General features: G+C 38.8%; 1 protein-coding gene across 1 annotated transcript in view; it reads left to right on the top strand.

The window, feature by feature from the left end:
* The window catches only part of LOC146343794 (uncharacterized), a 116146-nt gene extending 102950 nt beyond the window's left edge, over positions 1-13196 (top strand). Inside the window, exons 29-31 of the mRNA XM_084859753.1 lie at positions 5387-5473; positions 11051-11089; positions 11465-13196. Coding sequence (XP_084715879.1) covers positions 5387-5473; positions 11051-11089; positions 11465-11467 — 129 coding nt within the window. The 3' untranslated portion in view covers positions 11468-13196. The remainder of the gene's footprint in view (positions 1-5386; positions 5474-11050; positions 11090-11464) is intronic.
* Positions 13197-18719: the final 5523 nt, after the last annotated feature.

The following is an 18719-nucleotide window of genomic DNA, read 5'->3' as shown; positions in this document are numbered from 1 at the left end:
ACCTCATGCATGAACATTGGGGACAGGGGCCACCCTCCATTGGGAATGGAGCCGTCACAGCTGCCCTCTCCTCTTCGCGTGTATAACACAAGAAAGGGGCTAATGCGGGACTGGAAAGTGGAAGCAGCATTGCAGGATAAGTCTAACATTCATTAGGGGTGTGCACAGGGGAAAAAACTTGTTCAGGACCCATTCCAGTGCTTTGGACTTCGATTCAGAGTTGTGGACTGACATCAAACTTCGATTCAGATCTAAGGTGGAGCCTTTCCTCAGCCCATTTTCCGAAGCTTTGGATGTCTTATTTACTATAATAAGGAAATCAACTGTCGTTAACGTTTTCATTGTTTGGTAGAATTGGGTAAAATTTGGAGGCATAGGAACCCTTCCTGAGTGGGTGAAGCCTGCCAGATTTCATACTAGTATAAGCAGGGGGGTTGTGCAATGAGGGTGTAAAATGTGTGTGTGGAGGAATTAACAGGAATGCCTCGACCTTATTTTTGGATGAAATTTGGAGGCACAGTATGTAGCCCCTTCTGAAGAGATGAAGGCTACCACATTTGATACAAATAGGTGCAGGGGTTTTGAATTAAAAAAAATGTATTTGATTTGTGCATGGGGTGTGGTGGGGAGATAACTGATCTGGACACTTCCTCTGCCTCTTGAGTAGAGATGGGAGAATGAGTGATGTTCGAGCTTGTCAAAGTTCTCTGTTTTCCACCTCCATGCTAATCTTGCCTCATTCTCACTCCCGAACGTGAGCATCTTTAAAAAAAAACAAACAGAAAAAGTCTGCACTTCCAAGCACAAAAAATATGCATTTTTCCAGGCATGCACCCCCAAATGTGTACTTTTCCCCCATAGGCTAAAGCATGAAAATGCATTGGGGGGATGCCCATTTTTGGAATGATGCACTTTTGAGAAGTGCACATTTTTTTTAACAGAAGTGTAACTTAGGAAATTGCTAACGTTCCCTGAGAATTATGTTTCTGATTTCATTTGTGGTCATGAGAAAGACCTGTTCACATGATTTGTGAACAGGAATTAAATGATTGTACATCCCTACTTCTCAGATTTTGCCTCTAGCACCCCTCCCAGAAACTGGCTTAGGGGCAACACTATATTTGCCACGCTCCAGTTTCATCCTTAGTGGAGTGCATGCCTGACTCTTCATTGAAATATATGAACGTGTACACAAATGTAGAGCTTGGTACACACTATCAGAGCAATCCTAATCCCCAGATCTAGCTTGCTGGAGCACTTTAAGATAAGCTGGCGGTGTCCCTGCATTGATCTCCACAGGCAGGAGAGGAGATTCACCACCTGCAGAGGCCCCTGCTACACCCACTGAAAGGTTCGAAAACATATCAAATCGGGCTTACAAAAGTAAAAACCACCCTCCAAAACTCCAAGGCAGGTCTGAAGCTTCAGGAGCAGCCCACCTCAGTTTGGACTGCTTCAGACTAGAGTTGCCAGAGTTCAGATGTGGGAAGATATCTGTAAAGTGTCCCATTTCACCTTGGAATTTGTGCTTCATCCAGAGTGAATACACACCCCTAATATTAACTTTAAAGTGAGAAAAATGAACAGAAGAGAATAGTTATTCAAACTAAACTAGGTATTGAAGAATAACCATTTCAGTTTGCAGAACACAAAACAGTGGCATAATATAATGGCTTGTGCCATTGTATAATACTTGAGTTTCCGGATCAGAACCATTTATTTGTAGGATGAGGCCATTACATTCACCTAGCCAGACCATAATTCATCAATTGAAGTCTCTTCGCATGACACAGCCCACTGTGGCATAATTTACTCGCAGGGGCTGTCACGTTCTGCCGGGCACCCATAGGCACCATTTTTGCATGGCACCCATGGGTGCCCAGCTGGCCATGGCTTGTCATGTCATGTGAACCCAGGCAGCAGGGATCGTTTGAGGGTTGTCTAACCCTCAAACAACCCTTGCCACCTGGGTTGGCATGACATGACAAGCCACAGCAAGCCAGGTGCTGTGCAAAAATGGTGCCTGTGGGCACCTGGCATGACTTGGCAGCCCCACAGGTAAATTAAGCCATGGTGGGCTGTAGTGTCATGAGAACCAGGTCAATGATTTTAAACTGCAGGATGAAGTGGCTTTTGTAACTATATAGATTTCCCTTAGGTATTCTAGGAGCATGTCATGAATTGACATTTGGATGAAATCTGCCTTTCAAATCCATTAATTTTCTTCTATCCTTTAGAACCCATAAACGTTTGGTCCAAATCTAAATCCTACATAAATAAAAATGTCCAGTGTTCTTCCTGGTCACATTTTGAAAAGATTGTGGGATTAACGCCCTACTTTAGGGACTTCAGTATCTTAGGCAAAATATTAAAATACTTCTCATATGCCAGTCCCTTCAATTTCTCTGACTCACCAGCTATTCGTCAAAACCCTCTTTGGGTCCACAGCTTGGCCACAATCCTTGATCAGTCTTCCTTCACTTTTCCTTCTCTCCACCTACTACTCATTCCTTTGCCCGAACCCATCTGTCTCTCAATGAACCACACCAGCTTTGTGCTCAGCCTCTTCAGAGTTTGTGTTAAGAAGGAGATAAGTATATAAACAAATAAGTAGCTGCTCACTCTCAGCACACTTCCTATACCTGTGCTGGCATTTAGGCTTGTCAAAGAGTAATGCTGGCCTTGGTGAAACTGTAACTCACATTTGGGGTAATATATTTTTTAATAGAGTGTAGAGCAACTCTCACATGATCAGTACAAAAGGCAAAATGTGTAATGTCCATCACTTTCGTTACCATAATAGAAACACTGTTTCAAAGAAAGTTCCTTTTCTTGGGCAGTATCTTCTGCTGTGTTCCCGCTTGATCTGTTGCGCAACCAGGACCCACCTCTCACGCAACAGAAAGCTGACAGTTCCAAAAGCAACCCAAGAAACAAGTAGAAATGCTTGTTTCTAGAATCTGGATCAGTACAGGTTTGTTGAACTTCCTTCTACAAGTTCTGCTGACCTGCTCCATTCCAGAAACTAGTGTTTCTGCTCATCTTGGGTTGCTTTTAGAACTGCTAGCTCCCATTACTGCCTTTTACTCACAGTTTTCTGTGTATCATCCACTAAGTTCTGCAGTTTGTACTCCAAAACATTTTGGCACACAGACAAGATAGTTCATATGATGTAATACAGTATATCTCTCCATGGATATGTGTTTGATTCTCATTGGAATGTTTGTCCTATATGCCATAGTATATCATGTGTGTTGTGTGATGTCGCTTTTTAAATATATATCAGCACGATAATTAATTTATTACATTAATTTAAGGGGAAAGACTATCTCTTTTGGGGTCCTTGACAGTTTTTCATTTATTTTATAGGAGGTATGCTCTGCCTTGTTAAATATTGTTGTGTTAAAAAGGGACTGTATCAGACATTTTATTTTCTGCTGTAAATGGATGCATAATATTTTTGGTGAGAAAATGGGTGAATGTCCATTGCTATATGTCATCCTAATCTTGTCTACCTTTCCAGAGGTGCATCCCTCCCTTCTCCTTTTACCTTGTCTCCTTACAATTCTTCTTGTCTTTTTTACCCTTTTCCTTAGAAATTAAATCTTTCCTACAACCATGACCTTGACAATCCTTCCTTGGTTGCTCCTTATTTTATTCTACTAATTTTCCTTCCGCTATTCTCCAACTCCCTAATATTCTTAATTTTCCCTCATTGCGTGTGGTGTTTTTTTTAAATAAAAATAAAAATAGAAGCACTTTTGGTTGTGTTGAAAACTAAGTCTGAAACCCATTTACCATTGTGATCATCTGATCAGTTGTGAAGACAATTTTAAATTAGCTCTCAAACTCTCTCCCACTGCCTGAAGATGAAGTCATTTTCACAAATAGCAGTTCTATATTTCTAATCATCAAATTTGTTTAGTAAAATCTGTTACATTAACTCTACATTCTGAAATTTCCATAATGCACACTTCTTTAAATGGAGTTCTATTTTCAGGCACATGACTAAGATCTGAAGGTGATATTTTAATCCATGAAAAATGCCAGTGAACATTTTATTGTAATTTTAATTAGAAAGAGAAACTCCATTGGAAAAAATATTAGAGTATCTTGAGATCAAGAAACTTGGTTCTTTTGAATACTTTTGCAGGGTTGGAAAAGGAATCCAAACCTGATTTTCTAGGCAACTAACGACTTTTTATTGAACTTTTTAAAAATGGGATTAACAGAGCATGTCTGGCAAAGACCATATTAGAACTAATAAACAAAATATAATTGGGGGAAAGATGGGTTGAAGCAAATTGACCTCATTAAAATCCACCAAAGATTTAGTTCATCTATTCCACTTTATTCTATTCACCATAACTATATCAATATATTCAGTTTTCATAAGCTCAACAATAAGCTTCTGAATGGAGCATTCAGTCCTGAATACTGAGGTGCAGCACTCTTAGAAAAACATCTCCCTCACTGACAAACAGCAAACATTATTTGATTTTCCAAATGTTTCCATTTGTGTGTGCACATTTAGATATATGCAGTATTCCTGTGTGTACAGGATTTCCCATTCCATTCAGTGGGGTGGGCAGCTCCATGTACGCAAAGGCATGAGTTTCCCTTTTCCATTGTGAAGGATGTGGAAACTCTTCTGAACAGGATCTCAGGCGAACTTCACATTTCACTGCAGTGGCATGGGGACCCACTTTCCTGTGGCTTAATCCTACGTAACTCTAGAAATGTGTCCATGCATATAAAAAGTATGTGGGTTTGGGTGAATGTTCCTTCTCATGCAAATGTCACTGCCCCTAGGAGTGCTCCCAGCACTTCCTTGGGAAAGAACCATAGTCCCTCCTGTGGGAAATCAAGGCCAGAAAATTACTTCCCACACCACTGTGGTAATATGTGAATTGGCCCTTGGAAAGTTGATTGGAACTCCCATATCAATCAATTATTGTGAACTGCCCAGAAAGCTTCGACTATTGGGTGTGGTATAGAAATGTAATAAATACATTAAATAAATAAACACATTCAAGAGATGGCTGAACTGGGTGAGTTTTATTTGAAGGGGTTTTCAGATACCTCTTTAGGACAAATAACCAACAAATAGGTCATCATTTCAAGCCCTGCTTTAGGATTCAAAGCCTCCATAATAATGACATCAATACAGAAACTCAATACAACCAAACTGATGCAGTTGTTGCTTATGATCATCATATAATTTATTTTTCTGCATAATGCCTCGTGCAAACTAGAACACGGTGGTAAGTGTCCTTTCAGCTGTCCATTGGCTAAAAATAAAAATTTTAAAAATCTTTTAAAACATCTCTCTTTTTTCCCTGAAAAGAATGAAACATTTGTTTTATCCAAACTATTGTGTCCACAGGGGGAAAAGGGAAAGAAAGGCAAAAAGGGGCCTAAAGGGGAGAAAGGAGAACAGGGTGCCCCGGGATTAGATGCACCTTGCCCATTGGTACGTCTCACTCATGTATTGGAAATGTCTCCTCTTACAGTAGATAATATATTGTAGGATGTCACAATATAAAGAGGAACAAGCTACAGTTTTTGTGTAATGCTGGTATTCAGTAAGACCAAAAAACCCACTTGTTCAGGGTGTTTTTTTTTTAAAAAAAACACCTAACAGACATTTGGCCTAACTCTCTTTAAAGTAACATTTTAAATTTTAAACATAAACTAGGTATTCATGGCAGATTTGTCCATAATTTGCTGTGTAAATGCTTGCATTCAGGATGCTAGTTGTTGTTTGTCATAGGATGTCTCTACATTAAAGGAAAATCTAGGATCCCCCAGGAGCATTTCCTATTATATCTGGGGCGCAATGAGAATTGGCTCATTAGACAAGGAATGCAACCAAACATCCTTTCTCACCAGCCCATATGTATTTCAATGAAAAACATGTAGTGGCTGAAAAATGGTGGTGTACCCCATTTAATTTAAATACCTCATTTAAACAGTTAAAAAAAAAACTATGCTTTTTGCCTGGGATAGCGCAGAAAGGGCCCTGGATTATGATGGCGTCATGTAATGAACCGGGAAACTTCCGTGGGTGGCCAGTCATGAATGCACTATAAATACCTCATGTAAAGACAGCCGTATAGGTCACTTGTCCCAGATACCTGACTTATTTCTAGGAAGGAAACTACCAGCATCATTATTGGTCGCTCTTCTTGTTAGCTTGCTCCTCTTTTCCTTCGTTCTTGTTTGCTTGTTCCAGCTAAATCAATGCAAAAGACATTTCTTAGTAACGTTGCAAGTTAATCTTTACAAACAGGGATTCCGTGGCATTAAGGGGGAAAAAGGGGAGCCAGGCCAGCCAGGCCTGGATGGGCTGGATGCCCCTTGCCAATTGGTACAGTATTGCTCTTTCCTTCCAACCCTGCATGTGATTCCTGTGTTTCCAGTCACTTGTTTCCAATGTAAAGTTTGCAATGACCAGACTTTACATTCTACATCCCTATACATGCATGTGCATGATCAAAGTGGCTGCTTTGGTGACAATAACAGCACCCACAGATCACACATCCTATCAACATCTGCAGCGTAAAGCTGAGCATCACACAGTGGATCTGAGTTTGTTTTATTCCAACATTTGCAATAAGTATGATTTCCCCTTTAGGATTGTTTGTCTTCCCATCCTTGTCACCACCACCCAAAAATGTGCTGCCGTACTCACCATGAATGAAATTGTCCACTCTGCTGACCCAAAGCAGATACACAAATCACCTGACCGGTCAACTGACATAATTAGGCTTGCTCTGCCCATAGGTGTGACCCTTAGCTCATTGCTGAACGTGTTTGACACTTTTGAGACTTGGGTGTGTGGCTTTTCTCTTTTAAAGATAATAAAACGGGTGATATAACACTTGTGCACAGGAAAAAATAAATAAACCCTAATCCAAAGCACATGGATGTGAAATCAGTGATACTTCCCTGTAATTATATCAATACGGTGGTCAATTACAGTCAATTATATCATACGGTGGTTTGGGGTATCAATACAGATACCCCAAACCAGTAAGCTTTCTCATCTTTATGTGCCTGTGGAGCCTTCCTTGTTAACTGTATGGAGGGAGTGGCTCCATACAGGGCTGGCGTTGATGTCCAATATATCATTGGGAATCTGCCAGGGTCCACGCTCCACCAGAGTGCTTCCTGCCAGGCCCTAGAGCCACCGGCCCCCTTGCTCCTCCTCCTTGCCGCTTCTTCACCTGTTCCCTCTAAGAAAGTGAGCAGCAACAAGACTGAGGAAGAGGGGCAGTATCCTCCACTTGCCTTGCCCTTTTCTTCTGGGCGGCTGGGTGGATTGTGTCCAAAGAGAAATGGCAGTGGTGACAGCAGTGAGAAGAAGGTGGACCCACGTCTTACCCAAGGGCCCTCCAAAACCTGGTGCAAGCACTGCGTAAAATCCAATGCAAGTCTAGACCCATTGAAATGAATGGAACTTAACTTAGTCATGATGACTAACTTAAGTCTTCTCTAAGTAGGACCTTTATCAGATTCTACCCACTGTGTCCACACACACTCCTCTGTTTCAATGAATGGAGAAATATACACACACATAGGAGGTCTGTGTCCAAAAAGGACTGTGGCCATAGGTTCCAGTATGCACGGAAGCCCTGCTCAGGCATTCAAGAGAATGTGTGAGGACTAAAAATGTGTACTGGAAGGAGCCATGTATGCCAGGCCTGCCTCCTGTGTCTCCACATATGCTGGCCTCATCCCACCTCAGGTCGGATCTTGACGTGTTGAAGCAGCAAGGTCCGAACAAGAGTTCTACTCACGATTGCTTGAGCACATGTAGAACTCTTTCTGATCACTGGACCCTGTTTTATCAGATTCATTTAGAATCCTGTGGAGAGTTCTAGTCTCATTCTACTTCTGCTCAGACCTTGCAGGTTCAATGTAGCAAAGTCTGAACTGAGGGGGGCAGGTCCAGCACACCCAGAGGCACCCAGTAGACATCCCAGTACAAACTTTAAACCCTCACACATTCAAACAAACTCCAAATACAGCGATAGAATATTGAATGACTGAGAGCTGTTCAGTTTGTTTGATGTCAAGGGAATACTCTGCCCACACAATTCTATTAGGTATGAGTAAAAATATTTCCCTGGTATTGATAGTAGGAACTGTCTTTTGACGTATTCGAACAGACATTTAAAACGGAATGCTCCATGGTGCTTTCTATTGCAGCCAATGGGTTGGACTGAGACCTAATCATGCTTAGAAATCACATTATCCATGAGTAACTTAAGTTCCATTGATTTCAATGTACCTACCCTAAGTATGACTCAGTCTGGATCCAACCCAATGTTTTCATTGATGACTGTGTTAGTCTTTTTGACTAAAATTATATAGATATGTAAGAGGCATTAACAGGGAGTTGGTCTTATGGACCTCACTTATGTGTCTGTAGTCCCCATAATCAGTTCCACTACCGACTGGAATGCTATGCACATTTGAAAATAAAATTTATCAGACCTTTGTAAGGAGTTAATGGCCTGCAGCCCAAAGCCCTCACTGTCTTCGTTTTTTAAATGTTTTCAGTGTAACGGTCTTTCCTTTGGAACTTAATTTCCCACAATATACACAACAGTTTCCCCACTCTATGTTAGCATGAGTTTAGACTCCTACCTATACTAAAATTCTACTTGTTGATCCCTCTCCCTTGTACCAATCTGGCAACACTCTTTATTTTCACTATTATGATTAAAAAAAAACAACATTATCTACACATTTCTAGAGAACGCAAAAGGCTTTTTAATGGTTAGCAGTTAGATTTGATCTGCATGTTCTGATACTGTTTGTAGTTTAAGCACGATTCTTTAAAGTTGAATGTTAAAGTTAAGTAGGTTTTCTTTCAAGCACAATTTCTTGTTTCTAATCTAAATTGTCAGGAAAGTCTTTTATCTGCGTATAAAGTCCATGTTATATTTGGTTTGCCTCTAATTCATGATAACCTATAGTTCATGTATTTGGTTGCAAGTAAATAAAGCATGCCTTCATAATTCTTGAAAACATGTTTGCTTTTGAAGTATCATTTCTGTCTGGAAATAAAGGAAAACTATCCTATAGATATGCAGCTATAAGACAAACATATTAGCAGCTAACCATGTTTTGCTCAAGTTATTGAAGAGTTTCAAAGAATAGAGGGGAAAATTACTAGGGTTTCTTAGAATTATTGGCAGGTAGAAAATTCTAATGTAAAGTAGACAACTGTTCTGATCAGCCTTGCAGGATCAGACTTTTCCCATCATTTAGAAATCAATAATATAAAGGATCTCTCTGTGCATTCCAAATTGACTTCACTCACTAACAATCTCACTGCCTCATCTGGGTTGTGGAATTATAAGTAGGCCTATCCATAAATAATCAGAACCAGAATTCTTGAATTTAACCTTGATCCTAAATATCTTCACTGGTCTGTCATTCTTCAGTGCCAGGTAATGTTATTATTATTTATGATGTTGCACTGGTACAGCACTAATGACAGCTCAGCCTAAGCACCTAGCATAGCAGGTCGAAAAGGAGAGTTTTTGTATCTGAAATAAACCCACTTAAAGTCAACCAACGTAGACAATTTGTGAGTCAAACAGCTTGTAAGCAGATTCTGGATGTACGTGATAGAAATGTATAATTCCTTAACTGCCCTGTCTTGCTAACAATAGCCAGTATCCAAAGCTTTATATGGAGAAACTTGTCTATGTGCAGTGGGGCTTTAGGGGGCCCATTTTCAATTGTAGCCCCCTGTAACATCCAACAAGCTGCTCACAAGTCAGAGATCTTTGGGAGTAATCTTCAAAACAGGAAATTGGGGATCTCCAGCATTCACACGTACTTAGACATATGGATAGAGATAGCTGGATCCCATTCAAGACAGCCATATACCACCTATACAATGTATTTATTTATTAGGACAGTATCCAATGTTGCCACTGAACTCCTGCTGTTCCTGTTGTGCTTGCACAACAGGAACTAACGCTTCCAACAGTAATCTTGGAAACAAGCAGAAACGCCCATTTCCAGAATGGGACAGGTCAGAGGAACTCCCTTCTGCAAACTCTGCTCACCGGCCCCATTCCAGAAATGAGCATTTCACTCATTTCTGATTGCTGCAGGATCCATTAGCTTCCTGTTGCGCTTGTGGTGGGTCCCGCTAGTGCACAGGCAGCACTGGATACTGCCCTTAATCCAACCAATAACACATTCTCTGGATGGATACAGATGGTTAAAAGGATAAAATATAATACAAATGGTTAAAAGAATACAATACAATACAAAATAAGAAACAATAATTAATTACCCATTTAGGAACTCCTAATGACAATAGCCTTGCCGCTGTTTCTGTGAGCTTACATTTGTTTAATTATCTTTTAGATAATTTTAATTTCATTCTGAAAATATGCCATCATGTCTATAACTGACTTAACTCCTAGGAAAGTAATTCCAGTGAACTCCAGATAGAAATGATATACTCTTGGTCATGGAAAGAACTGTCCTGAATAGTTTAGCATTTGCCAAGCCTATCTAGTCCTACCCAAATGAACTAAGTGATCCAGCTCAATTCCACAATTGATCCCAGGCAGTGAACTGCTAAAGGCCCCCTACAACATGCTTATTGCTGGACTGGAACCCTAATTGTCATTCCATTTTCACTATGATATATGGATCACTGTAGATATCAAAGCCATACATATTTTTGCATGAAATAAGGCATTTGTTAAACTTTAAAGTGTTCCTATGATTTCACCAACTATTGGTGATGGTAGTGAATTTTTCTTCAACGAATAGGAGGAACACAGGATTATATATATACGTACGTATGTATGTATGTATGTATGTATGTATATATGTATGTATATGTATCAATAAAATCCTCATGCATCCCACCCATTCTTCTCTTGAACATTGGAATTTTACTCATCTTCCCAAATTAGAGTTGTAATTTGTGGAACATGGAATGGTGCGGGTATTTGGTGAGATATATTATCAAGCTCAGTAACTAACTTGAACTTTGTTCTTTAAACAGGGACCAGATGGGTTACCAATGCCTGGCTGTTGGCAAAAGGTGAGACCATCAAATGTTCTTATGCGTCTCCATTTTAATCCCTATATAACCCATACCATCAGGCACCAATAGGCAAAATGTGATCAATCAAAGGGAATGGCAGAATATTAACACAATACTTAGAAAGTTTTTGCTGATTCCCCCTTCCTGCTTCCACCTCCTCAACCCTCCAGAACACATTTTCTGCAGGGGAAGGGGGAAATGGTGAAAACAGTCTCCCTCTTTCCATTCACAGGAGCAGAAAGTGCCCTGTTCTGTGAGAGGAACTCTGTTCACTCATCTCTTTATCCAACCCAACATTTATACAGTTGAACCCAAACATTTGAATGCTACAGTACTAACCTTGCCAAAATGTTTCTTTTTGTCTCTTTGCAGTGATGAATCTAACTTTTCAAGCATGAAGTTGTGTATATAACGCTCCACCTCTTGTATTTATAGTTGAAAACGGAACCATTGATTTTACAAGTCTGAAAAGTCTGAAATATGTTTACATGTAGCTGTTTCTACTTGTTTGCAGTAGTCCATGTGTACATCTATTCTTCACCTACATCTGCAATCGGGCAAAATATAAACTGTGTGACAAACTTGCAAAATCAAGTACTAGTCTCTCTACAGAGTTAATCTCTATAGAGGGAACACCCATAAACATTTGAGTTGTTTCTGCAGTTTTCCATTTTTTCTTTTGACTTGTGGACCTGCATGGACAACAAGCGCCATGAACTAGTTTACATGAAATTGTGACCAAATATGAGCTCAGTGCTATGAAATGTACTGTACCTAATTGCCAGTGGAATATAGTGACTTTGCTTCCATGTTCACCTTCATAAACTGTATCACTGGTTCATACCCCCCATACTTGCTGTGCTGACTAAAATCAGAAGCATGACTTGTGTGCCAAAACAGCTTGTGGTGTGATCATCTCATGTGCTACCATGGTTGCTGCTGTCAATTTCAATGCAGACATCTGAACTCTTGTTTTTTTTTTTTTGTCATCTCAAGGGAGTGACACCATGGCTTATTGCAAAAAAATGATATGAGGAGATTAAGACGATGGTCTCAAATTTGGAGGGAACTGCAGTTCCTTCCGACAGTGGATGGCTTTCAGTCTTCTGAGTTATGAAACCACCTTTGACAACAACAACAAAAGGTGATACCTGTTCATCAGCCTCCATTTTGCTTGCACTGCTCACAGTCACGAGACATTCACATTGGGTGGATTTCAAGAGCAGGCCCAGTTGACTATTTAACCAAGAAGGGAAGAAGCTTGAAGATCTTGCTTTGTGAGTAGGATGACAAAGTTGCAGAGAAATACCAAATGGATCATTTGATGATAGGTCTCAGTATCAACTGGAGGACAATATGGCCTTCTTCAAGGATTGGTGCAATATGTGTTTCACGTATTGTGTTTTGAGATGGGGGAGGAGGTATTCTTGACAAAAGATACCATAAAATGCTTTCCTCTAAAATAATGGAACTGATATACTTTATATGGCTTGCCATTTGGATTTTAGCAGTTCCTGATGAAATGACAAGTGCTTGTAGGATTTTTGGAGAATATATTTAATTTTATTTGCTTAATGCTTCGGTTCGCTAACTTCTTCTGCATTAATGCTTACAGATGCTTAAGTTTTGAAGAACACACTTGTGTTCAACTTCTTTCAGTATCGTCTTTTTGGGGAATCCATGAGGTCTTTTCCACTACTAAGCAAGGAGTTGTTTGTTTTTTACTTGCTCATTTATTCCTAGGCCTTTTTTTCTTCTACAGTTGACATGTTTTCGGGGTCTGTAACCCAAAGAATGTGGAACAGGGAGGGAAAGAATTATTATTGCATGTTAATAACAGAACTTTATCTCAAATATACAATTCTTTTCATCTGAATTTTAGGCTGCTATCCTATACAAACTTACCAAGAGCAAGCTCTACTGAATGGCTTACCTCTGAGTAGAAATGCATAGGGTTGTGTTGCATATTATTTTTAAAAATGCTTCATTTATCTGTTTTGAATACATCTGCTTAACACTTTTATGTTTAGCCTTATAGTCATAAGGCACATTTTGTAGTCATCCTGAGAAATTAATTTATGTCGCATACTGTGCCACTTTGCTTAAAAAAAAAAAAAAAATCACTGTCAGTGTTCAAATGGTTATTACACTTTTATGTATATTCATGAGGGGAATTAATGTCTGACCAAATAAGAGATTTCTTACATATGTAAAAAAATATGTCAGTAGGATGTTTTCATCACATAATCACGTGTTCCTGGAAATAAGCATTAGTTGCTGCAAAATGTCATACGCATAACCTTGAAAGCAGAGTTATAATGATCATGCTACCAATTATTAGCTCAGCACTGCCTTATTCCCATGAATCAATTGGACCTCTAGACCTTACCTCTTTTTATAATTTACATTTCCTTTTCATAGTCTCACAGCCATTTCACGAAAAGACTGTTTTTCCTATTTAGAACTATATCCTTTTTTTCCAGAGCTGGAGAAACATTTTCTCAATGACAGCTTTAATGCTAAAAGTTTCATCTTAACGTTTCTAACACATATTTTCCAAAGTTTTATTAATGTTTTCTGAGCAACAGGGAGGAAAAAAGATCAGATGCTCAGGGTATTCAGAGAAAGGAATGCTTACCTTTGCTAAATGCTTTCTTTATTGTTGTGATTTTATTTGTATTTTATTGTAAGCTGCCCCAAGTTAATGGAAAGGTAGGATTTAAATGTTTCAAATACATAAATAAGAAAAATCAAATTGTCAGTGTGTACACATATGTAAATCTTCTAATTTTAATGCACATTTGCAAACAAAACATAGCATGTCATCCAATGTCATGTGAGCAAACTTCCTCTTGTGTAACAGGACTCTACCTTCCCCTTCTTGCCCCCCCATGCCCCCCAAATGTACTCCAGAGGATCCCCCAACCCTCAGGAGCAGATTTTGTGTTCATGTGGCAGCTGGAGAGAGGAGGGGTAATCCATTCCACCAATAGTGTCCATTCCATTGGTGGAGAGCTACTGTCATATTTCATTCATAATCTTCCTATATATTAATCTACAATCAATTTCTGTGTATGTGAGATATTAATTATGGCATCCTCATACACGTTTAATGCATAATTTTAAATCTGATCTTATGTCAGTGAGCCAGTTCACACGATCCCCGCAGCCCACCATGGCTTGTTTAAACCATGGTGCGGCACATGCCAGCAGCCATTTCGAATACTCAAGCTGCAGCAGACAGGCTCTGTGGCTTATAGTGTTGTGCAAACCTGGCAAGGGTGGCTTATGCAAGGATTAAACAACCCTCATATAACCATGGGCTGTTTTAGGGTAATGCAAAGTTGTTCAACCCTCACATAAGCCAGTCTCACCAGGTTCACCCAACACGATAAGCCACGGTACTCATCTGCCGTGGCTTGAATATTCAGAAGGGTGGCCAACACACAATGCAACCCACCATGGCTTATGTATAAGCAACGGCGGGCTGCAGTGATCATGCAAACCCAGTCAGACTCTATATAACAATCTCATTCTGTAAAAAAGGAGCCTGTAAACTGGTACATTCCAAGCATACATTTTCATCAGAGTTTTGTATTACAGGTCATTAAAGCACAAGTGACTCCACTTATACCTCTTGTTATTTTAAAACACCAGAGTATGAGTCTCCTCTGCCAAATGTAGTGCCCATGTATAGAAGGTACCCAATAGAGCTAAACAGAGCTCTGTTTATCCCCTCCACTCCAGCTCACATACCTGGGCAGGACATCAAGAATGGAAAATCTATGAGCACTTCCTGTATCCCCATTCAACCCTCTCTTTGCTTGGTCAAGTCAAGTTACACTAGCTCTACTGACATAACTTGAAGAACCAGAATCAGAGAGCTGGATAGGGATATGAAAGCTGCACACAGAGCTACCAGTTCTTGTAATGACTCACAATGCAGTTTGCAAGCATGCCTGCCAAAGGCAGAAAACAGACCTCTGTTGAACCCTGTGGGGAATCCTTAGCACATGAGCACTTTGCTCTTGCACAGAGAAGGATCATATTTTCAATCCACCTTTGAATGAGCTAACAATAGGGCATCAACCACTACTTTTAGGGTAAAATTAAACTCCGATATGGTGTGATTGTGACCTAATTAATCTGCGCCAGTTAAGACAAAATATTTTGCTCTACACAGTTCCTGTCCTAATCATCCTTGGCCATGTACTTCTAAGGACAATGTAACATGTGAACTGAGTATATGAGCATATCCTCACAGATATAATCGACAGCAGTTCCCATTATTGTGGTGGTACTACGGGGATTTCGGGAAATGTTGCTAGTCATATTGATGATACCCACCTAGCAATGGTCACATATGTCCTATGTGAGTTTGGAATACATCTGTTTAGTACAGGCTATTCATTTATTTTAATTCTGACTCTTGGTAATTGAAATTGTTTCATGAGAGGAGTCCATTCCATTATGATGGTACCATCTTGGGAGATCTGTATTGTAAACTGACTTATCTGTTAGATTGTGAATAACGTTAGTGGGAAATATCAGAATGGTGCCTGATTCTGAAAAATATCTGAGACTATCTGATAAAAGCACAAATATGTTCAGTTTGCCTGTACAATTACTTTCTGAAGACATGCAGTGCCTTTGTGTAGCTCTTTAAGAATTATTTTGATGCTAAAATATTTTTGTTCTTTTTAACAAAGCGTCTCCAACATGGCCATTTATGTTTAGCCATTATAGTTTTAGTAGTATTCTTCCTAGAGTTTTCTTTTGCTTTTAAATATGTAGATTTGGTGGAGTGTTTTTAAAATTTCAAACATCGGAAACGGCATGAATTTACTTATGTTCTACATCCTCAGCTTCTTCTTTTTTATAATTATTTTTCCTTTGGCTCTTTTTCTCAGGATTTATTTGATGCCAGTCTTCATGGGTATCTTAACAAAGAAACATTATGTCTGAACGCAATCTGTTTCAAATTAATCTTTCCTTAAATTCCATAAGCTAAAATGCTGCTTTCCTTTAATCTCTATAAACTGAGGAGTTGCTATCATTCAAGGTGCTTAGAAAGCAGATAACTGTACGGGATAAGGTGTGAATCAGAGCTCATACATCATTGAAAACTAAATATTTCTCCAATCCATTTGTAATTTTAGAATTCTTGAAAGATCTTATAGAAGGCTGAGTGGTACTAGGTCCCTACTGTATCTTAGTACTGGATTAGCGTGATTAGATATAATCACGCTAATCCAGAGGCTCCAATTTTGTGCCCAAAAGACTACTTGTCTATCCTGTTCATTTAAATGGGGATGTGGGCAGGAGATCCATATGGTCACAGGTTGTGTGCACAGAGATACCCTCTTCCAGTGAAGTTAATGACCATGAAATCATCCCAGAGTTCTGGAGGTGGAAACATATTTATCATTGTCACATTACTTTTCTTATGGGAGGTATTGGGAAAGCCAACTCTTCATGTTCGCCTGTTACAATAAGTACGCATGCTATAAAGACTTGAAATATATTGTCCTCTAAGTCAGTATTATGTACAGTAGTGAAAGGATTTTAGCTTAAATGGTACTGGAAAGATATCTGTTAGGCTTTGCTATTGTGTTATTTAATGTAGTTGTTTCTGAGTTTTTAAATTTTGTTTAAGAAAAGTAATTTTGGTGCAATAAAGAAGTCCCAAAATTTTAAGGCTGTTTAAGAACCAGCCAAGCACAATCCATTAACATACTTGTAGGTCCTGATTCACTTTTTGAAATCACTGGGTGCAACTCTGGTTTATATAGGGCATTGTTAACTCTGCGACAGTGTTATTGGATTTGTTTTGTGTAATATAATTGTTCTGTGTAATTATTTTTAATACTAAAAGCTACAAGAATGGTTGCACTCAATTACAAGAGGATAAGATTTTTGATAGCATATATTTTCTTTGCAAGCTTCCTAACCTCCATTGCTTACAGTTATATATCTACATCTGTAGCTTTTGTGTCTTACTTAAGAAAGCTTTTCCATTTTCACTCAAAAAAGCTACTTTTCAAGAACTTAAAAGTATAAAAAGTCAACATGCTCTTTGGTAGCTGTGACAGTAAGACCTACAGCTGGTAATGGAAACAACACTAGCATCACTTTTTTTTTCTCGTGTAGCATTTCAGTATAGACCTGAATGGTCCAGTGCTGTGAAAATGAAATAGAGTGGATGCCTAGGCATTGTAGACAAATGTCTCTCACCCTCATTTATTACAATTGCTGTCTAAAGATTTGACCATGTCACCAAAACCGTGAAGTTGATGTTTAAAAGGATGAGCCTTCTGGAATATGGAACGGTTGTTGGGGGGGTTTTGCAGCTTTTGTGGGCGGGGAGTATTTGAAGCACATCCTGTTAATTATGCTGCTCAGAATTTGATTTTCTTTCTTTGGAGAACAGAGGGCCTTATTCAAGCTGGGATGCTCAGTGTTTACCTCTTTACATTTAGCTAAAAATCTATTGGAATTTCCTCAATCACACTAGGTACTGATCTGAGATAATTGGGAAGAATTTGATTTGGGGAAGAATGTGTCTTTTACATATTGTTAATGTTGGCCAAGATCCTGTGTGGCTGTCCTGTGCAAACCCAAATGAAATGAACGGGGGCTGTGCAAGAATACTTCCAGGGCCTTGTGCAACCTTTAGACATTTCAGTGAGGCTTGCACTGAACAACTTCCTAATGGATTGGGCCCATTCATTGTGGATATTATGCCATTGTACATGTTTGGGAAATATAGTATCATGCAACCTAGTAATAATTTTTTTAAAGGTGTATGTATCTGATTGTTTTTCTTTTGGAAAATATTATATTTTTATTTGCATTTTTTACTTTTTTAATTGATCTGTATGTGCAGTTATTTTCATATTTCATAGTGGTTACTCTTAAGAGAAGAAAAGGAGGTTGTCTGCAGCTTGGGGTGAATTGTCACTGTTTGTGGGAAACATTACATAGGTCATTCTCATATCTCATTCTGAGTGTCATATCACTGTAAAAACAATATGGTCATGTAAATAATTGCAAGATTTAAATCACCATTTATTATGCATTTCTACTTTATTGTGGCCTCTGGTTCAGACTTAATTCAAGATTGAACCTCATCGAACAGTATGAATTATTTTATTTTATTTTTTCTTTTAAAAAACAGTTCTGGTTTCTCCTGTTCTTTTCAGTTTTTAAATTGTTCCTGTTTATTTGAGTTTTGTATTTGGTTTTTGTTCCTAGTTTGTGAGAAGTTGATCTTCAGAATTATTTTTACACTATTTATGACTTATTTTCATAATGTAAAAAGTGTGTAATTATTAAACTCTTAATCGAACCATTGAGGCTGGTTTGCATTGCTATAAAACTTTCTCTTTGCTGTTCTTGATTAGTAAAAATAGGCATACCCTTTAAATATGGTACACCTTACTCAATTCAGTTTCCCTGAATATCTCCCTAACTGGCATCCTGTTAAAAATAATAATAGGAAGAAATTATTGACTTAAACTATTTTTTTTTCCTAAACGTGCTTGACAGTGTTTGTCTTTGTCAGAACATGGAATTTTTAAAACTCTAAATCCACATTGTATTTTAGGATCAAAAAACACCAGTTTAA

Source organism: Heloderma suspectum, chromosome 5 (genome assembly GCF_057233095.1).
Source record: "Heloderma suspectum isolate Gila_16-S chromosome 5, 16-S_ref, whole genome shotgun sequence".
NCBI lineage: Eukaryota > Metazoa > Chordata > Lepidosauria > Squamata > Helodermatidae > Heloderma > Heloderma suspectum.
The sequence above is the reverse complement of the archived record's forward strand: the minus strand, read 5'-3'. Positions and strand labels throughout refer to the sequence as shown.